The following is a 20,904-nucleotide window of genomic DNA, read 5'->3' on the forward strand; positions in this document are numbered from 1 at the left end:
GCATCCAGGTGCATAGATTTGCAGAAGCGGTGCCCACAGAGATCTCTAGGGTGGGGTTACGGCCTGGCAGACCCAGAATTGTTCTGACTGATTTTTTTAATTCTACCCTCTTATAAAGAGGGTTGATTATGCAAGCTGTTTCTTAAATTTGATGACCCTGCCTTGACCTCTGATACTACAGTGAGGTCAGGAACACAGGCTACTGATTGGATATAAATCCGACTCCATTGCAGTTATGGTGGAATCAGAGTATTTCAGCCCCCACCTGGCCAGTACAATGCCCAGCTAAAAAATTCAAATTGATTTGATATTTTTTTTAAATGTAAGATTATCAACCAAAAAGAATTTGAATTTTGGATAAGAATCTTCGGAAACCAATTATTCCGTGTGTATAATGTAATGTAGATTTTATTTAAATGACCCATAGCACAGAATTAAACACAAATGGTAAAATCAGTGACGATTTGGCCGCAGAAGGAGGCCATTCGGCCCACCATGCCCAGCACAAACACGATGGGCCGAACGGCCTCCTTCTGTGCCGTAACTTTCTATGATTCTATGATAAAGCCCAGAAAACATTTAAGGATGGTGTTATAACATATCCCAATAAGAGAGCAGGTTCAGAATTTTAATTCATAAATTATGAATACAGATTGTCAATTCTTAATATCTAAAGAATATCTGTACATTTCCCATGGTGTTGTTTGCAGGTAATCCGGGGCACTGGCATTGAAATGGAGCTGTTAGGTGGAGAATGAAGCAAGTGACAGGGCAGGATAGCCATCAAAAGAGGAACAGGGAACGGGGTGGCACAGTGCAGCAGGAAGCACATCAGTCAAGGAGTGTGGAATTATAAGCAGGATGGACTAAGCTGTAATGCCCGAGTTGAAATGGTATGCAGCAGGATTAGTTTCCCAGAAGCTGTCATCTAGGAGCAGGAAAGTACAAGGCCCAGGGCGGCTCTGCCTATGTTTGGAAGGGGCAAAGTCTGGGGTATAGGGTTAGTGAGGCTATGGTCAGGAGCTTAGGCATTACTGGGCATGGAGGTTTGGGTCTGAGGCTGGGACAGAAGTTAGCGAGAACAACAGAATTAATGGTAAGGCCCAGAACCTTGGGGATATCGACATTGCTGTAAAAATGAAATCTGGCAAGTCCCCTGCTTATTGATTGAGCCTCTGTCACGTCTCTCATTTCACTGATCAACACACTCAATGAAAAGTAGAGCTATGAATCTATTTCCAGGATAAGGGAGCTGGATCTCACAGCATAAATGGCAGCCCCCGCTTATGGATGCTGCTTCCTGGAACCTGAATTAAAATAGCACCGATATAAAAGCAGTCATACCACTCTGTGGTGTCATGTGCTGGTGCTGTAACATGGCATTCTCCCACTCCACCATTTTGTCTACTTTTCCTATTACTAATAATGGAAATCTTAACCTGAAAGTAACTCAAGCTCTAACACAATGGAATTACCCCAATCCCTCATGACTTTCTTTCCTTCTTCTACTGCAAAAACTCTCAAGCAACAGGTTTTGGAGAATAAAAAGAAAACCTATAAATGCTGATACTCTGATGTTCTGTTGAAGGGTCACACCTGAAATGTTAACCCATCTTTCACTTTTAGATACTGTTCAACCTGCTGTGTATTTCCAGTCTGCTCTGTTTCTATTTCAGAGGACAGGATTTTTTTTTAACATGCAAACTAAAATCAATTTTCAGAGTTAATTTCATGACTTTCAGTTTATAGAATTTCATAATCAGGCAGGAGAGAAGGTTGAGCAAGATATTTTGATTAAAGTATCATGAATACTAAGTAATGCCATTGAGGTACTGTCAGAACCACTGGGTTAAAAAAGATCAGTTATTTAAAATTTTTAAAAATCTTCTAGAAAGTTTAAGTTATAGAGTGGGACTTATCCTTGACATTTTCCAGAGTTCATTTTTTCCTTTTCTGTTGCAAATCATATACACTGAAACTGTGTGCTGTGTTTGCACATAACAGACAATTATTAGTAAATCAACAATATCAAACTTCTGTGTCACTCGAAGCACTAAAATTGTTCCAGGTTTTTTTTTGACTAATCCTGTGATTAATGAATACTATTTTACATAGAACATGCAAGCCCAAAATTTATTATTGGAGATATTAGTGGCTGCACACTTAGTGCATTTGTATTAATTTCCTTTATCTGCTATTTTAATGGAGGCATAAACTCTTTTAAAATAATAGGTTAATGTTGAAAACTGGGTTCAAATCCAGCTCATACTGATGGAATGAAAGCCTTCTGTTATTGCTGACTTGAAGGGGTTGAATTTCCAGAATAATTGCCCTGATTGTCCACCATAACTTCAGCGGAAGATCTGCAGAAACCCTGGAGAGATGGCATGGAAGGATTTATGCCATTTCTCTGGGGTTTCTACAGATCTTCTGACGAATTTATGATGGACGATCAGAACAAGCATTGCAGAAATTAAACCCCTAAAGGTCCTTTGTGAAATGAATTTGGATCGTCCAGTTCCAGGGTGTAGACATACAGTACAAAATAGTCTCTAATTTGGCACTAATTAACAGTGTCACTCAGACAGGTCAAATTGTTGTGGGAAATGGAAAATATGCCACAACGATGCTCTTCTGAGATTGGAGCTGAAGTACATTGTTGGGGCAGAGTGGAGGTCTATGTTTGTACCTGTGCTGTACCTGATCTGAGCGTGCTTGATGCAGGGTGAATTTCTCGAGGGGTTCTCCCTTTCATCCACCATATCTTCGGCAGAAGTGCCCCATAAGCTCCAAAAAATGGCGTAAACGCCATTTTTCTGGGGTTTCCGCAGCCCTTCTGCTAAAGTTATGGCGGACAATTGGAAGAATCTCAGGGAATTTCACTCTAGGTGTTTGAATGGGAAGTGTTCTGTTCATCAGTACTGACGTTCCTCGCCTCAAAAATAAAAGAGAAACAGATTATTGCTTGCATTAATGTGGGTATGGTAGCATAGTAGTTATGTTACTGGACTAGTAACCCAGAGGCCTGGACTAATAATCCGGAGTCGATGCGTTTAAATCCCGCCCTGGCAGCTGGGGGAATTTAAATTCAATTAATTAAATTTTTTAAAATCTGGAATAAAAAAACTAGTATCAGTAATGGTTGTCATGAAACTACTGGATTGTCGTAAAAACCCATCTGGTTCACTGATGCCCTTACCCGGTCTGGCCTACATGTGACTCCAGACCCACAGCAATGTGGTTGATTCTTAATTGTCCTCTGAAATGACCTAGCAGCTCATCACCACCTTCTTCAAGGGCAATTAGGGATGGGAAATAAATGCTGGCCTTACCAGTGACACCCACATCCCATGAATGAATACAAAAAATAAATAATCTGCTAATTTCACCAACAGTACTTCTAGGTTATAATGTTAAAAAAAACTTGGTTAAACCATTTTGATTTATTAAAATTATGTTGATTTCCAATAAATCTGACATTTACTTATGCAGAAAATAGATAGCAAATAGTTCAGGTCTCAATCTGTGCTTTTCTAGATCTCACAAGCAGTTTCTCGGTGTCTGTGTATATCTTCTCCCAGACTGGTGTGTCTGTCTTCTCAAAGCGCCAATGTATTCATCCTTATGTTTTTATAAAAATGACTGACCTTTCCAAATTTCAGTTAAATTTACTGGATGGATCCAATCAGTTAGAATTTTCTCACTCCAAAACATATGATCATCGTCTCTAGATACACTGTTTTCGCTGACCAGATTTGAAACTATTTCTTCTACCACATCACTCACACCAGCATGCAAACAATTTTATAAATCTTTGGGACATAGTATTCTGGTTCTGCGATACCTCCTGATACTTTATGCATCAATTAAAGTAGTGGTAGAAGGTACTATGGGCCAGAAATTACACAGTGCGGCGAGGCAATGCTCGCCTCAGCTCCTGCGAATTTAATTAATGAAAATGCTAACTGCAGGCTCTGTGGCATCCAATTGCTTGGATTTGAACTTTAAACAAAATGAGCGCTATCAACCCAGCCTCTGAGCAGCGTGAGTTGCCGCGCGGCTAGAAATGTCTGTGAGGAGAAGTCACGCCCACAAAATCTGTCAGGAAGAGAAGTCACGCCCACAGATTCAGGCTGCATTGCTCAAGCAGGCAAGCAGACTTCATTCATTTAAAGTTAGTATTCTGGATGTCATTGTAAATAAAGATTTTAATTTTTTAATATAAAAAGCCAAAGAAATAATTGAATTAAAGTAAAGAGACAGAACGGAAAAGTAAAAAAAAATAATTTTTTAATTTAATTTTTTTTAATGACAAAACTATTAAAATAAGGAGTAATATGAGACTCCACATTTTTAAAAGTTAATTTTTAGTTGTTTGGCAGTCATTAAGCCTAACTGAACTTTTAAAACTTAGTTTAGACCTGATATTTTTAAGCGTACCTGTTTGGTGGCATAATTAGTTACTTTCCAGCTGGGCAGATAAGTAAGTTGGCGCTATTTCAATGATTTTTCTGATTGCAGCATGCGATGGCCCTTTAATTTGAAGCTGTGATACCGCCAACGAACCACAAAGAGCAAGTTTATGTTTTCTGCGTTTTATTGCGATTTCTGGTCCTATATCTTTCTTTAATAAGTGCAAACAAATGAAAAGACAGAGTCTGTTTTGTGAAGAATATGATTCATTGTGAAGAGACTGTTCAACAAATGATGCACCAGACCTGGAGCTCAATTCTCAAAAAGGATTATATTTTTTCACGTACTTGACATTGGAGTTTATGCACAATTCTAAAATCACTACAAATTCCAGCACAAACTTGTCATAATGAAGTTGTTTGGCCTGTCTTCCAAAGAGGGACAAAGACAAGACAAGACAGGACAAGACAAAACGACATAACAAAACAATGACATCCACCTGCAAACTATGTTTAATAAACAGGTCTGGTGGGATTGCACATTCTGGTAGAGACAGACTTCTTAAAAAGTGTTTTGTTCATTGGGTTAGTAAGGCCACTCTGAACTGTCGAGTCGCACTGCAAAAATAATATATCGATTAAGACAACAAAGATCATTTTAACTGGTAGAATTATCCTGCTGCTCAAAAATATCATGCAGGTTTGTTGAGTTACATTTAAATGACAATAATATTGCAAAACTGAGTTATTTTTAAAGATATAAAATGCATGAAAATAGGGAAAGAAACAAAATATTTTTCCCTCTTTAAGAGAATGTCACAGTAAATGAGATGGTGGTAGAGAAATTGGATAGGATAAAAATAGATAAAGAGGAGGTACTTAAAAGATTGGCAGCACTCAAAGGAGAAAGGTCACCTGGTCTGGATGGGATGCATCCTGGGTTGCTGAGGGAAGTAAGGGTGGAAATTGCGGAGGCTCTGGCCACAATCTCCCAATCCTCCTTAGATATGGGAGTGGTACCAGAGGACTGGAGGATTGCAAATGTTACACCCCTGTTCAACAAAGAGGTGGTGCATTGCAGCTGCAAGAAGTGGTGGGAGTCCATTGTGAACTGAATCTGTGCTGTAATATATTGAAGAATGGTTGAACATGCAAGAGAACGTGCACCAAGACTTTCTGATAATGCACTGGAGGTCTTGGCACAAGAGGTGGAGAGAAGGAGAGACATCTTGTATCCGCAGCGGGGCAGGAGGCCCTCGAGACATATGCTCAGGAGGCAGTGGAGGAAGCAACACTGGAGATCAATGCCAGGGGTATGGCTCCAAGATATTGGATGCAGTGCAGGAAGAAGTTCAAAGATCTGACACGAGTTGTGACAGTGAGTTCAATCTTCAAATGGCATATTCTACCAACTGCAGCACTAGCCTCATCCACTGCTCAATTCACTGCACCCCCATCACCCACCTACCAACAATCTCCATCAATCAGTACTCAACCCTTCAATTGTTTTTTTATTCATTTATTCATGGGATGCGGGCGTCGCTGGCAAGGCCAGCATTTAATGCCCATCCCTAATTGCCCTTGAGAAGGTGGTGGTGAGCCACCTTCTTGAACTGCTGCAGTCCATGTGATGAAGGTACTCCCACAGTGCTGTTGGGTAGGGAGTTCCAGGATTTTGACCCAGCGATGATGAAAGAACGGTGATATATTTCCAATTCAGGATGGTGTGTGACTTGGAGGGGAATGTGCAGGTGGTGTTTTTCCCATGTGCCTGCTGCCCTTGTCTTTCTAGGTGGTACAGGTTGCAAGTTTGGGAGGTGCTGTCGAAGAAGCCTTGGCGAGTTGCTGCAGTGCATCTTGTAGATGGTACACACTGCAGCCACGGTGCGCCGGTGGTGAAGGGAGTGAATGTTTAGGGTGGTGGATGGCATGTCAATCAAGCGGGCTGCTTTGTTCTGGATGGTGTCGAGCTTCTTGAGTGTTGTTGGAGCTTCACTCATCCAGGCAAGTGGAGAGTATTCCATCACACTCCTGACTTGTGCCTTGTAGATGGTGGAAAGCCTGTGGGGAGGCAAGAGGTGAGTCACTCGTCACAGAATACCAAGCCTCTAACCTGCTCTTGTAGCCATGATATTTATCATTTCTGGTCAATGGTGATCCCCACGATGTTGATAGTGGGGGATTTGGCGATGGTAATGCCATTGAATGTCAAGGGGAGGTGGTTAGACTCTCTCTTGTTGGAGATGGTCATTGCCTGGCAATTGTCTGGCGCGAATGTTACTTGCCACTTATCAGCCCAAGCATGGATGTTGTCCAGGCCTTGCTGCATGCGGGCACAGACTGCTTCATTATCTGAGGGGTTGCGAATGGAACGGAATACTGTGCAATCATCAGTGAATATCTGACCTTATGATGGAGGGAAGGTCATTGATGAAGCAGCTGAAGATGGTTGGGCCTAGGATGCTGCCCTGAGGAACTCCTGCAGCGATGTCCTGGGGCTGAGATGAATGGCTTCCAACAACCACTACCATCTTCCTTTGTGCTAGGTATGTCTCCAGCCACTGGAGAATTTTCCCCCTGATTCACATTGACTTCAATTTTACTAGGGCTCCTTGATGTCACACTCAGTCAAATGCTGCCTTGATGTCAAGGGCAGTCACTCTCACCTCACCTCTGGAATTCAGCTCTTTTGTCTATGACCAAGGCTGTAATGAGGTCTGGAGCCGAGTGGTCCTGGCGGAACCCAAACTGAGTATCGGTGAACAGGTTATTGGTGAGTAAGTGCCACTTGATAGCACTGTCGACGACACCTTCCATCACTTTGATGATGATTGAGAGTAGGCAGATGGGGTGGTAATTTGCTGGATTGGATTTGTCCTGCTTTTTCTGGACAGGACATACCTGGGCAATTTTCCACATTTTTGAGTAGATGCCAGTGTTGTAGCTGTACTGGAACAGCTTGGCTAGAGGCGTGGCTAGTTCTGGAGCACAAATCTTCAGCACTACAGCCGGGATGTTGTCGGGGCCCATAAACTTAGCTGTATCCAATGCACTCAGCCGTTTCTTGATATCATGTGGAGTGAATCGAATTGCCTGAAGTCTGGCTTCTGTGATGTTGGGGATATCGGGAGGAGGCCGAGATGGATCATCCACTCAGCGCTTCTGGCTGAAGATGGTTGCAAATGCTTCAGCCTTGTCTTTTGCACTCACGTGCTGGGCTCTGCCATCATTGAGGATGGGGATGTTCACGGAGCCTCCTCCTCCCGTTAGTTGTTTAATTGTTCACCACCATTCACGACTGGATGTACAGGACTGCAGAGTTTTGATCTGATCCGTTGTTTGTGGGATCGCTTCGCTCTATCTATAGCATGCTGCTTCCGCTGTTTAGTATGCATGTTGTAGCTTCACCAGGTTGGCAGCTCATTTTTAGGTACGCCTGGTGCTGCTCCTGGCATGCTCTTCTGCTCTTCTCATTGAACCAGGGTTGATCCCCTGGCTTGATATAATGGTAGAATGAGGAATATGCCGAGCCATGAGGTTACAGATTGTGGTGGAATACAATTCCGCTGCTGCTGATGGCCCACAGCACCTCATGGATGCCCAGTTTTGAGCTGCTAGATCTGGGTTCCGAATCTATCCTATTTAGCACGGTGGTAGGATCACAAACACGATGGATGGTGTCCTCTGTGTGAAGACGCGACTTTGTCTTCACAAGGACTGTGTGGTGGTCACTCCTATATATATATCTATATGTCATAGACATATGCATCTGCAACAGGTAGATTGGTGAGGACGCGGTCAAGTAGATTTCTCCTCGTGTTGGTTCTCACCACCTGCCGTAGATGCAGTCTGGCAGCCACGTCCTTCAGGAATCGGCTAGCTCGGTCAGTGCTACCGAGCCATTCTTGGTGATGGACATTGAAGTCCCCCACCCAGAATACATTCTGTGCCCTTGATACTCTCAGTGCTTCCTCCAAGTGGTGCTCATCATGGAGGAGTATTGATTCATCAGCTGAGGGAGGGTGGTAGCTGGTAATCAGCAGGAGGTTTCCTTGCCCATGTTTGACCTGATGCCGTGAGACCTCATGGGGTCCGGAGTCAATGTTGAGGACTCCCAGGGACACTGCCTCCTGACTATATACCACTGTGCCACCATCTCTGGTGGGTCTGTCCTGCTAGTGGGACAGGACATACCCAGGGATGGTGATGGAGGAGTCTGGGACGTTGGCTGAAAGTTTTGATTCTGTGAATATGGCTATGTCAGGCTGTTGCTTGACTAGTCTGTGGGACAGCTCTCCCAATTTTGCCATTGATCCCCAAATGTTAGTGAGGAGGACTTTGCAGGGTCGACTGGGCTTGGTTTCCCTTTGTCGTGTCTGGTGTCTCGTGGTCCAATGCTGGGTGGTCTGTCCAGTTTTATTCTTATTATGTCTTTTTGTAGCGGGATTGTACAACTGAGTGGCTTGCTAGGTCATTTCAGAGAGCAGTTAAGAATCAACCACATTGCTGTGGGTCATATGGTTGGCTTCACCCTCACACACTTAGCACTGTTGCAAGCCTCACACCCACAACTCATAGCTCACACACATTGGCAGCTATTCAACCATGACAGGCACATCGCCCAAACATCGTGCAGGACAGTCACTGACACACTTCCCTCTTTCTTGCAGGAGAAGGTGGCGCATAACAGGAGGCAGCAACAAAACACTGGAAGAGGACAAGTGCGCCTACACTTTTGAACCCCCATGGAGGAGACGGTGCTGGCCATCACGGGAAGGAGCTTCCCTGAGGCCATGGCCACTGCGGCACTGGAGGGATCGATGATGTAGGTCTCTGGATACCTAATCCTCCTTCTCTCTTCCCACTTCTCCCTAATCCCACAATCTTTTGACTCACAAGCTGCAAATGGTATAAGCATGCAGGTCTTACTTTCTCCTCTCCCCTCACCCCAAACAAACCCTTGTCCCGTTTTCATTTCAGATACCCAAGAATTGGAACCTTCCCAGTCAGAGGAGGCAGAGGAAGAAAACAGTGATGATGAAGCAACACCGTCACTCGATCTTACACTCGCTCAGAGACTGACGCTGCACATACTTTAGAGGCTCGGATAGAGGAGGGATCTGCACGTGGTGAAATACGAGGCACAAGTGCGCAGGAGCCAGGGCGGGGGAAAGGATAACACAGGTGCCAGCAACAGGTGGGTGAGGGCGCACGCTAGTTCTGTTGAAGAAGAGTCAGATGATGACTTTGATGGCCCAGGCAACAGAAGGCGGCTGATGGGCGTACATAACCAAATACTTGGGGCACTGGAAAGCCTGCCAGAAAGCCTGCACACAATGACAAAGAGCGTGGAGGAGTCCAACTCCAACTTGGCACAGGGCTTTGCACAGAGCTTGGAGCCCATCTTTTCCAAAATGGAATGGGTGGTCACCTCCATCAGCACACCTGTGGAACACACCATGATGCAGCATCTGATGACCGCTGTCACAGCTTCCATTGCAGCATAAAAACCTTCCATCAAAGGTCTGACCACAGCATTGGAATCTCAGTCTGCTGCCAGCGTAGCTGTGGGTACCACTTTTGAAAGGGGCTTCTAGGACATCACAGCAGTGTCCAGCAATCTGTTCTCCAACAGATCAACAGGATTGCCAAGGTGCTGCCCCTGGAGTGTGGCAGTGGCTTCAGGGAAGAGAAATCTGCTGTCCTCTCTCAGGATGACAGCATTCCTGCTCCCACCCCTGCCACTCCGCCTGTGCCCTTGTTGTTGCCTGTCAACCAGTCAGCCCAGACTGCTGCAGCCCAGGCCGAGATGGTGCAGCCTGAAGCCGGGCTCCCGGCACAGAGCTGCTTGAGGTTGTCCTCCAAGGCCATCTGTAGTCTCCTCAACTTGAAACTCAGCAACCTTCCACCTCCCATGCTCCAGCCACTGGAGAAGCACCTTGTAGGAGTACTAGGAAAGGTAAAGGCACACAAAAGACAGGCACTAAGGCAATGCACAAGGGTGAATAGTTTCAAAAGCAAAATACTGCGGATGCTGGAAATCTGAAATAAAAACAGAAAATGATGGAGAAGTTCAGCAAGTCAGGCAGCATCTGTGGAGAAAGAAACAGAGTTAACGTTTCAGGTCAAAGACCTTTCGTCAGAACTGGAAGATGTTAAAAGAGTTAAAGTTTTTAAGTAAATACAGAACCAGGGAAAGGGGGGGGGGGGGCGGAGGGGAAGGGAAGAAAGAACAAAAGGAAAGGTCTGTGATAGGATAGAGGGCACGAGTGATTAAATGACAAAAGGGATGATGGTGCGAGGCAAGGAAGGTGGTAATGGGACAGGTTTAGAAACAAAAGATTGATCAGGAGGAGCTGTAAATGGCAGCAGCAAAACCATTACCAGCACTAGCGCTGAAAAAATGGGAGCAGTGGTTATGATCTGAAGTTACTGAAATCAGTGTTGAGTCTGGAAGGTTGTGAAGTGCCCAAACAAAAGATGAGGTGCTGTTCCTCGAGCTTACGTTGAGCTTCACTGGAACAGTGTAAGAGTCCGAGGACAGAGAGGTCAGAGTGGGAGTGGGAAGGGGAATTAAAATGGCAAGTGACCGGCAGGTCAGGGTCACGCTTGCGCACAATGTGGAGGTGTTCAGCAAAGCGATCATCCAATTTGCGTTTGGTCTCCCCAATGTAGAGGAGACCGCATTGTGAGCAACGGATACAGTATACTAAATTGAGAGAAGTACAAGTAAATCCCTGTTTCACCTGGACAGAGTGTTTGGGGCCCTGGACGGTGGGAAGGGAGGAAGTGAAGGTGCAGGTGTTGCATCTCCTGCACTCGACAGGAAGGTGCCGTGGGGAAGAGAACGGATGTTGGGGGTGATGGAAGAGTGGATCAGGATGTAGCAGAGGAAGTGGTCCCTTTGGAATGCTGAAAAGGGAGGGAAAGATGTGTTTGGTGGTGGGATCGCGCTGGAAGTGGCAGAAATGGTGGAGGATGATACGTTGAATGTGGAGGCAGGTGGGGTGGAAGGTGAGGACAATGGGGACCCTATTATGTTCATGGAGGGAAGAGAAAGAGTGAGGGCAGAAGTGTGGGAAATAGGACGGGCACAGTCGAGGGCCCTGTCAACTACAGTGGAAGGGAATCCTCAGTTGAGGAAAAAGGACATATCGGAAGCACTGGTGCGGAAGGTGGCATCATCAGAACAAATGTGACGGAGACAGAGAAACTGGGAGAAGAGAATGGAGTCCTTACAGGAAGCGGGGTGGGAAGTAGTGTAGTCAAGGTAACTGTGGAAGTCGGTGGGCTCATAATAGATATTGGTTGACAGCCTAACCCCAGAAATGGAGACAGAGAAGTCGAGGAAGGGAAGGGATGAGTCAGAGGTGGACCATGTGAAGGCGAGGCAAAGGTAGAAATTGGAAGCAAAGTTTGATTAAATTTTCCAGTTCGGGGCGACAGCAGGAAACAGCACCGTACCAATGTACCAGAAAAAGAGGTGAGGGAGGGGACCTGAGTACGACTGGAACAAGGAATGTTTCACTTATCCCACAAAAAGGCAGGTATAGCTGGGACCCATACAGGTTCCCATAGCAACACCTTTTATTTGGAGGAAATGAGTGGAGTCAAAAGAGAAGTTGTTCAACGTAAGAACAAGTTCAGCCAGGCGGTGGAGGGTGGTGCTGGATGGGGACTGGTTGGGCCTCCGTTCAAGGAAGAAGCGGAGGACCCACAGGCTGTCCTTGTGGGGGATGGTGAAAAGGAGACGGTTAGGGCTGGGGAACTGGAAACTGTTAAATTGGTGGAGGGCGTCAGAAGCCTGGACTAATAATCTGGCGTCATGAGTTCAAATCCCGCCATGGCAGCTGGCGAATTTAAATTCAATTAATTAAATTCAATTAATTAAATAAAATCTGGAATTAAAACACTAGTATCAGTAATGGTGGCCATGAAACTATCGGATTGTCGTAAAAACCCATCTGGTTCACTAATGTCCTTTAGGGAAGGAAACTTGCCGTCCTTACCTGGTCTGGCCTATATGTGACTCCAGACCCACAGCAATGTGGTTGGTTTTTAATTGCCCTCTGAAATGGCCTAGCAAGCCACTCAGTTGTAAAATCTCGCTAAACAAAGTCATAATAAGAATAAAACCGGACGGACCACCCGGCATCGGATCACTGGGCACCGGACACGACAAAGGCAAACAAAGCCCAGTCGACCCTGCAATGTCCTCCTCACTAACATCTGGGGACTTGTGCCAAAATTGGGAGAGCTGTCCCACAGACTAGTCAAGCAACAGCCTGACTTAGCCATACTCACAGAATCATACCTTTCAGCCAACATCCCAGGCCCTTCCATCACCATCCCTGGGTATGTCCTGTCCCACCAGCAGGACAGACCCACCAGAGGTGGCGGTAGAGTGATATACAGTCAGGAGGGAGTGGCCCTGGGAGTCCTCAACATTGACTCTGGACCCCATGAAATCTCATGGCATCAGGTCGAACATGGTCAAGGAAACCTCCTGCTGATTATCACCTACCGTCCTCCCTCAGCTGATGAATCAGTCCTCCTCCATGTTGAACACCACTTGGAGGAAGCACTGAGAGTAGCAAAGGCACAGAATGTACTCTGGGTGGGGGACTTCAAAGTCCATCACCAAGAGTGGCTCAGTAGCACCACGACTGACTGAGCTGGCCGAGTCCTGAAGGACATAGCTGCCAGACTGGGCCTGCAGCAGATGGTGAGCGAACCAACACGAGGGAAAAACTTACTTGACTTCGTCCTCACCAATCTACCTGTCGCAAATGCATCTGTCCATGACAGTTTTGGTAGGAGTGACCACCGCACAGACCTCGTGGAGACAAAGTCCCGTCTTCGCAATGAGGACACCATCCAATGTGTTGTGTGGCACTATCACCGTGCTAAATGGGATAGATTCAGAACAGATCTTGCAGCTCAAAACTGGGCATCCATGAGGCGCTGTGGGCCATCAGCAGAAGCAGTATTGTATTCCAGCACAATCTGTAACCTCATGGCCTGGCATATTCCTCACTCTAACATTACCAACAAGCCAGGGGATCAACCCTGGTTCAATGAGGAGTGTGGAAGAGCATGCCAGGAGCAGCACCAGGCGTACCTAAAAATGAGGTGCCAACCTGGTGAAGCTACAACTCAGGACTACATGCATGCTAAACAGTAGAAGCAACATGCGATAGACACAGCTAAGCGATTCCACACCCAACGGATTAGATCAAAGCTCTGCAGTCCTGCCACATCCAGTCGTGAATGGTGGTGGACAATTAAACAACTAATGGGAGGAGGAGGCTCTGCAAACATCCCCATCCTCAAAGATGGCGGAGTCCAGCACCTGAGTGCAAAAGACAAGGCTGAAGCGTTTGCAACCACCTTCAGCCAGAAGTGCCGAGTGGATGGTTCATCTCGGCCTCCTCCCGATATACCCACCATCACAGAAGCCAGTCTTCAGCCAATTCGGTTCACTCCACGTGATATCAAGAAACGGCTGAGTGCACTGGATACGTCAAAGGCTATGGGCCCCGACAACATCCCGGCTGTAGTGCTGAAGACTTGTGCTCCAGAACTAGCTGCGCCTCTAGCCAAACTGTTCCAGTACAGCTACAACACTGGCGTCTACCCGACAAGGTGGAAAATTTCCCAGGTATGTCCTGTCCACAAAAAGCAGGACAAATCCAATCCGGCCAATTACCGCCCCATCAGTCTACTCTCAATCATCAGCAAAGTGATGGAAGGTGTCGTCAACAGTGCTATCAAGTGGCACTTACTCACAATAACCTGCTCACCGATGCTCAGTTTGGGTTCCGCCAGGACAACTCGGCTCCAGACCTCATTACAGCCTTGGTCCAAACATGGACAAAAGAGCTGAATTCCAGAGGTGAGGTGAGAGCGACTGCCCTTGACATCAAGGCAGCATTTGACCGAGTGTGGCACCAAGGAGCCCTAGTAAAATTAAAGTCAATGGGAATCAGGGGGAGAACTCTCCAGTGGCTGGAGTCATACCTAGCACAACGGAAGATGGTAGTGGTTGTTGGAGGCCAATCATCTCAGCCCCAGGACATTGCTGCAGGAGTTCCTCAGGGCAGTGTCCTAGGCACAACCATCTTCAGCTGCTTCATCAATGACCTTTCCTCCATCATAAAGTCAGAAATGGGGATTTTCGCTGATGATTGCACAGTGTTCAGCTCCATTCGCAACCCCTCAAATATGAGCCCGCATGCAGCAATGCCTGGACAACATCCAGGCTTGGGCTCATAAGTGGCATGTAACATTCGTGCCAGACAAGTGCCAGGCAATGACCATCTCCATCAAGAGAGAGTCTAACCACCTCCCCTTGACATTCAACGGCATTACCATCGCTGAATCCCCCACCATCAACATCCTGGGGGTCACCATTGACCAGAAGCTTAACTGGACCAACCATATAAATACTGTGGCTACAAGAGCAGGTCAGAGGCTGGGTATTCTGCGGCAAGTGACTCACCTCCTGACTCCCCAAAGCCTTTCCACCATCTACAAGGCACAAGTCAGGAGTGTGATGGAATACTCTCCACTTGCTTGGATGAGTGCAGCTCCAACAACACTCAAGAAGCTCGACACCATCCAGGACAAAGCAGCCCGCTTGATTGGCACCCCATCCACCACCCTAAACATTCACTCCCTTCACCACCGGCACACTGTGGCTGCAGTGTGTACCATCCACAGGATGCATTGCAGCAACTCGCCAAGGCTTCTTCGACAATGCCTCCCAAACCCGCGACCTCTTCCACCAAGAAGGACAAGAGCAGTAGGCACATGGGAACACCACCACCTGCACGTTCCCCTCCAAGTCACACACCATCCATACGTGGAAATATATCGCCATTCCTTCATCGTCGCTGGGTCAAAATCCTGGAACTCCCTTCCAAACTGCACTGTGGGAGAACCTTCACCACACGGACTGCAGCGGTTCAAGAAGACAGCTCACCACCACCTTCTCGAGGGCAATTAGGGATGGGCAATAAATGCCGCCCTCGCCAGCGACGCCCACATCCCATGAACGAATAAAAAAAAGAGTCGGGTTTTAGATTGGAAGAGACTGGACAAGGGGAGAAAAAAATAGAGTGAAGAGTCAAGATAGGAGGAGATAAGTTCCGTGGGGCAAGAACAAGCTGAAATGATGGGTCTCCCAGGGCAGTCCTGTTTGTGGATCTTGGGAAGGAGGTAGAAGTAAGCTGTGCAGGGTTGGGGGACTCTGAGTTTGGAGGCCATGGGGGGAAGATCTCCAGAGGAGATGAGATCAGTGACGGTCTGGGAAAGTATGACTTGATGTTCGTCGGTGGGGTCATGGTTCGGGGGAGGTCGGAGGAGGTGTCGAAGAGTTGGCTTTCAGCCTCCGCAAGGTAGAGGTCTGTTCGCCACACAACAACATCACCTCCCTTGTCAGCAGTTTTGATGACAATGTCAGGGCTGGACCTGAGAGAACGGAATGCTGTGAGTTTCATTTTGTATGCATTATTTATTAATATGCATTATGAATAGTTTCATTTTGTATGCATTATTTAATGAGTGAATTAATAAATTTGCATTTGAATTTGCATTTGGTAGTGGTTTTTATTTCTGCGGTGAGCTGAGGGAGGAACCAGTGTGTGATCATAAAGAGGACAATGTGATGGTCAGTGAGAGGAAAGGTAAGGAGTGTGGGACTGTTGGTGAATGGGGAGGTGTAGAGGAGGTTACTGGTATCGCTCATAAATAATCTGATCACGTAGAGTCCTGGCAGAAAGGGCCTGTCTATGTTGTAGCCTCCTTTTCTCTTCCTCCACTTCCTCCCCCTTCTCCACTTCCTCCTCCTCTTGCTCATGCTCCTCAGCTTCTCGCCTGATAGGTGGTTGGCAGGTTGTGCAGCATGCAGCATACTATCACAAATCCCGATACCCAGTCAGCTGAGTTCCGCAGGGCTCCTCCAGAGCAGTGTAGGCAACAGAAGCATTGCTTGAGGATGCCGATGAAGTGCTCTATAATGTTCCTTGTGGTAACATAACTCTCATTGTAGGCCTGCTGTGCATCTGTGCGTGGGTTCCTGACCGAATTCATGAGTCATGTCATGACGGGATAACCCTTGTTGCCCAGTAGCCAGCCTTTGTCTTGTTGGTTAAAATGCAGGTGGATGAGTGGACTGCCACAGAATGAAAGAATCATGGCTGTTGTCAGGATAGCGGGCATTCACCTGCATGGTCTGCTGGCTGTGGTCGCATACCAGCTGCACATTGAGGGAGTGGAATCACTTTCAGTTCATGAATATGTCCGAGTTCAGATAAGGAGCATGCAAGTCAATGTGCGTGCAGTCTATGACACCCTGCACCAAGTGGAAGCCGGCAATCCAAGCAAAACCTTGTGCTCGCTCCTCCTGCTTGTCTCTGGCAAGAGGGAATGAGATGAATGTGTTTCTCATTGTATAGAGAGCCTCAGTGACCTCCCTTATACTGCAGTGCACTGCAAACTGCAAGATGTTGTTTATATCTCCAGCAGTAGCCTGAAAGGAGCCAGAGCCATAAAAATTAAGAGCCACGGTCACCTTGACGGCCACAGGCATTGCTGTCCTTGCTCTGCTTTGAGGCTGCAGTTGTGGCTGCAACAATTGACAGATTTCAGTCATGACCTCTTTAGTGAACTCAAGATGTCTGATGCGCTGGTCGTCACTGAATTTGAGGTAACTGAATTGGTCCCCGAAGACCTTCCTTGGATATGGCCTCCTGATGAGTGCTCTGCTCCTCCTCCTCCTCCTCCCTCTTCTGGCAGCTTGTCCTGCTCTACGTGGCCTCTTCATTCTCCCAGTCATGTTCAATTCCCAGAGGAAGCCCTACCAGGCCACCCATGTCTGGAAGCAACTTTTTTCAGCACAGTATTTTAAATGGCACTAAAAGTACCATAGACCAGCTGGACCACTCCCTGTAGAGTACTTAGTTAAACTTTAGCCAAGTATAGGAAACCTACAAAAACCCATACAATTGCGTCAGCAGCCAGAAAAAATAATCCAGCAACTAACCTCTACGTACGTCATGATCCCTTTAAATAGAGCTGGTGGGGTGGGTCCTTCATGCCGTTTAACGTTGTGTTTAGCTGTGCGAGGTCAAGACAGGGCATTAGCTGGAGTGTAGAGTTGCAAAATGGCAGCGGTGCCTTCAAATCAGCGTTGCATACTGATTCGCGTCATCATCTCCCTCCTCTGCATGCTGCCAGTGGTCATTAGGCGCGCATGCGCAAACCCCTCTACCAAGATGGTGTCCAGCACACTTCCCGTTGGAAGTGTCCGCGCGCATCTCGGACCCCATTTTCGAGTCTTAGTAGGCCACGTAGCGCCTAAAAAACGGGCGCTAAATGGCCCAATTTAACCATAAAACCATAAGACCATAAGAGATAGGAGCAGCAGTAGGCGATTTGGCCCATTGAGCCTGCTCTGCCATTTAATGAGATCATGGTTGATCTGATTTTTACCTCAACTCCACTTTCCCGCCTTTTCCCCCATAGAGTACAAAAGCAAGGAATATGCTAAACATCTATAAAACACTGGTTAGGCCCAGCTGGAGTACTGTGTCCAATTCTGGGCACCACACTTTAGGAAGGAAGTCAAGGCCTTCAATAGGGTACAGAAGAGATTTACTAGAATGGTACCAGGGATGGGGGCTTCAGTTATGTGGAGAGACTAGAGAAATTGAGGTTGTTCTCCTGAGAGCAGAGAAGGTTAAGGGGAGATTTGATCAAGGTGTTCAAACTCATGAAGGGTTTTGATAGAGTAAATACGAAGAAACTTTTTCCAGTGGCAGAAGGGTCGGTAACCAGGGGACACAGATTTAAGGTAATTGGCAAAAGAACCAGAGGCAAGATAAGGGAAAAAAATTTACTCAGCGAGTTGTTATGCAAAGTGTGTAACATAATTGTCTCATTATTTAACTACAGGTTCTTAAAGGAGAAATGCCACTGTGTTCAGGAAGTGAGCTATTTTGGTAGAATAATCTCAATTGTTATTAATGATGGAACTGTAAAAGATGGTGGTATTTCTAAGTCTCTCAATTGTTTCCACAGTGGTATTTATTTAAGTCTTTAAGTAGTTGGAGAGAAGAGTCTTTATGGAGGGGGCTCTTTTAATGAGTAGAAAATAGCACAATTTAAAAAAAATCACTGAATTCAGTGGCCATATCTTACACGTATTAAGCTTAGAAATATGTAAGGGGAGGGATCTAATTTTGAGAATGTCTAGATAACAAAGACCCATTAAAATTATGGTTTGCAGAATACAGTATTTAAAATGTTGACTAAGGAAACAAAGCTATTTCACAAGATTTTGGTGTCCTACGCAGCCATGGTATAATCTATGAAACATGTAATTCATAGCTTACATGGAGGAACACCTGGAGGAAAAGTAGCAGCAACAGCAGCAGCTCAGCAACCGGCATCAAAAGCAGCTGCGCCTATCAGCAGACAGCAGGTGAGGGGGGCTGCTTGTAGGAGGCCATACCCAGAACACAGGGTATACAGGCCAAGAGTCACTTTCTTGGATCTATCCGAAGAGTAGTGCTGCAGGAGGTTGCGCTTCCCCAGGCAGGCTGTTGCAGATCTCTCCAGCCTCCTGCAAGGAGCACCTGCGGCCTACTGGACCAGGGGTTAATGCTTTGCCTATGGCTGTCAAAGTCACCACAGACCATAACTTATTCGCCATTGGCTACTTTCAGTCTTCTGCAAGAGACATCAGCTGCACCTCCCAGTCTGCAGTACACAACTGCATTAAGCAGGTCACCGATGCCCTGTTCGCCAGGTCTAACCAGTACATCACTTTTCCTATTGACCTCAACAATCAATATGAAAGCTTACTGAATTGCAGCAGTGGCTGACCTCCCTCGCATCCAGAGCATCACTGGCTGCACACGTGTTGCAATCAGGGCACCAGAACATCAGCCAGCAGCATTCGTCAGTAGAAAAGGCTACCACTCCATTAATGTCCAGCTAGTGTCCGATCACAGAAACAGGACTTTTTTTTTCATTCTCTGGATGTGGGTATTGCTAGCAAGGCCAGCATTTATAGCCAGCTTGCTAAGTCACTTCAGAGGGCAGTGAAGAGTCAACCGCGCTGGTTTGGGACTGGGGTCACATATAGGCCAGACCAGTAAAGGATAGTAGGCTTCCTTCCCTAAAGAACATTAGTGAACCAGTTGAGTTTTTATGACAATCCAACAGCTTCATGGTCACTTTTACTGGTACCAGCTTGTGTGAGATCAGCCATTTTCTTTTCATGGTTGGGCCCCTGAAGTCCTCATCACTGTCCTGCTCAGCAGAGCTGGGAGAGAATCTAGCCCTCTAATAAGCTGCATCCTGAGATGCCCCTGCCACAAGTACCTGCTGCTGCTCACTCATTCTGGGTGTTCCACCATGTGCAGACCGCTCTGACTCACTATCTAACCCACGCAGAATGACGATGTCTGAGCTGGTGCCTGGGAGGGATGGAATGCGTGAGGCTACATCCTCCGAAGGATTGTTCTGCTTAGAGGTGTCTTCTGCTGGAGCCTCTTGTTGCCATGAAGAATCTAGAAGAAAGAGTAAAGGAACAAGAGTTAGGATAGCACGTATAAGCTGGGCATTAGCAGGTGACAGTCTTGAGAACGCAGTTTGAAGTTGTGAAGTTTGCTGCATATTTGTTGAGGTGAACAAAGGGCTAAAAGTAATATGCAATATCCTGCTCAGGTAAGCCACCAGCCTTACCTTCCCCAATGCTCATGGCTCTGCCTGGCCCACAGATCTCCAGGGCTTCTTGCTCTGCTTGGGTGAAGGCTATAATGTTCAGTACTCTTCCCCCCGGTCTTGGTCCTTTCTCTCTCTCGCATCATGTGCTGTCTTGTCCTGGAGAAAAAGAGTTAGTGAGTGACTATTGGATAGGTAAGTGGAGGTGTGTCAGGCTTGTGCATATAGTGCATGAGTTGAGAGGTGGAGAAGAAGCAAGATGGGAATGAGGAGGGGGAGGTAATGAATGTAAACTGTGTGGAATATGAAGTGAGGAAGGAGTTCTGGGAGGAGTTGGTGTTTGTGCAAGTGCTCGGATAAGAGAAGAGAATGCTGTTATTTTGTGGTGTGAAGAGAGCAAAGGAAGAGGTGAGTGTGCTTGGAATGAAAAAAGAGAGGCGTTGCATTGTGCTCTTGTGATTGTAAGCTGAAATATGATATGAGGAGGGAATTGTTGAGAATGTGGTGAGGGGGTGAAAGGAGTGCTGTCAGGTGCTGTTGAGAGCTGAAGAGATGAAGAGCTGTACTCACCCGCACTGCTCTTGTGACATAATTGAACCTCTTTGTACATTGAACCCTGCTCCTGGGGATGATACCGATGGCACTGACCCTTTTAGACACTTCAGTCCAGTCCTGTTTAATAGTGGCCTTGGGGATGTTCCTGCGGCTGCTGGGGAACAGTACTTCCCTCCTTGCCCTGACTTCCTCCATCAGTACATAG

At 46.5% G+C, this 20,904-nt stretch overlaps 1 protein-coding gene across 1 annotated transcript in view; it reads right to left on the bottom strand.

Moving 5' to 3' along the window:
• Positions 1–20,181, bottom strand: part of LOC137331132 (guanylate cyclase soluble subunit beta-2-like) — a 91,284-nt gene extending 71,103 nt beyond the window's left edge. The window contains exons 1-2 of the mRNA XM_067994736.1: positions 20,166–20,181; positions 19,803–19,990 (exon numbers count right to left, since the gene is read on the bottom strand). Coding sequence (XP_067850837.1) covers positions 19,803–19,990; positions 20,166–20,181 — 204 coding nt within the window. The remainder of the gene's footprint in view (positions 1–19,802; positions 19,991–20,165) is intronic.
• Between the last annotated feature and the right edge of the window lie 723 nt (positions 20,182–20,904).

This window comes from Heptranchias perlo, chromosome 13 (genome assembly GCF_035084215.1).
Source record: "Heptranchias perlo isolate sHepPer1 chromosome 13, sHepPer1.hap1, whole genome shotgun sequence".
NCBI classification, from domain to species: domain Eukaryota; kingdom Metazoa; phylum Chordata; class Chondrichthyes; order Hexanchiformes; family Hexanchidae; genus Heptranchias; species Heptranchias perlo.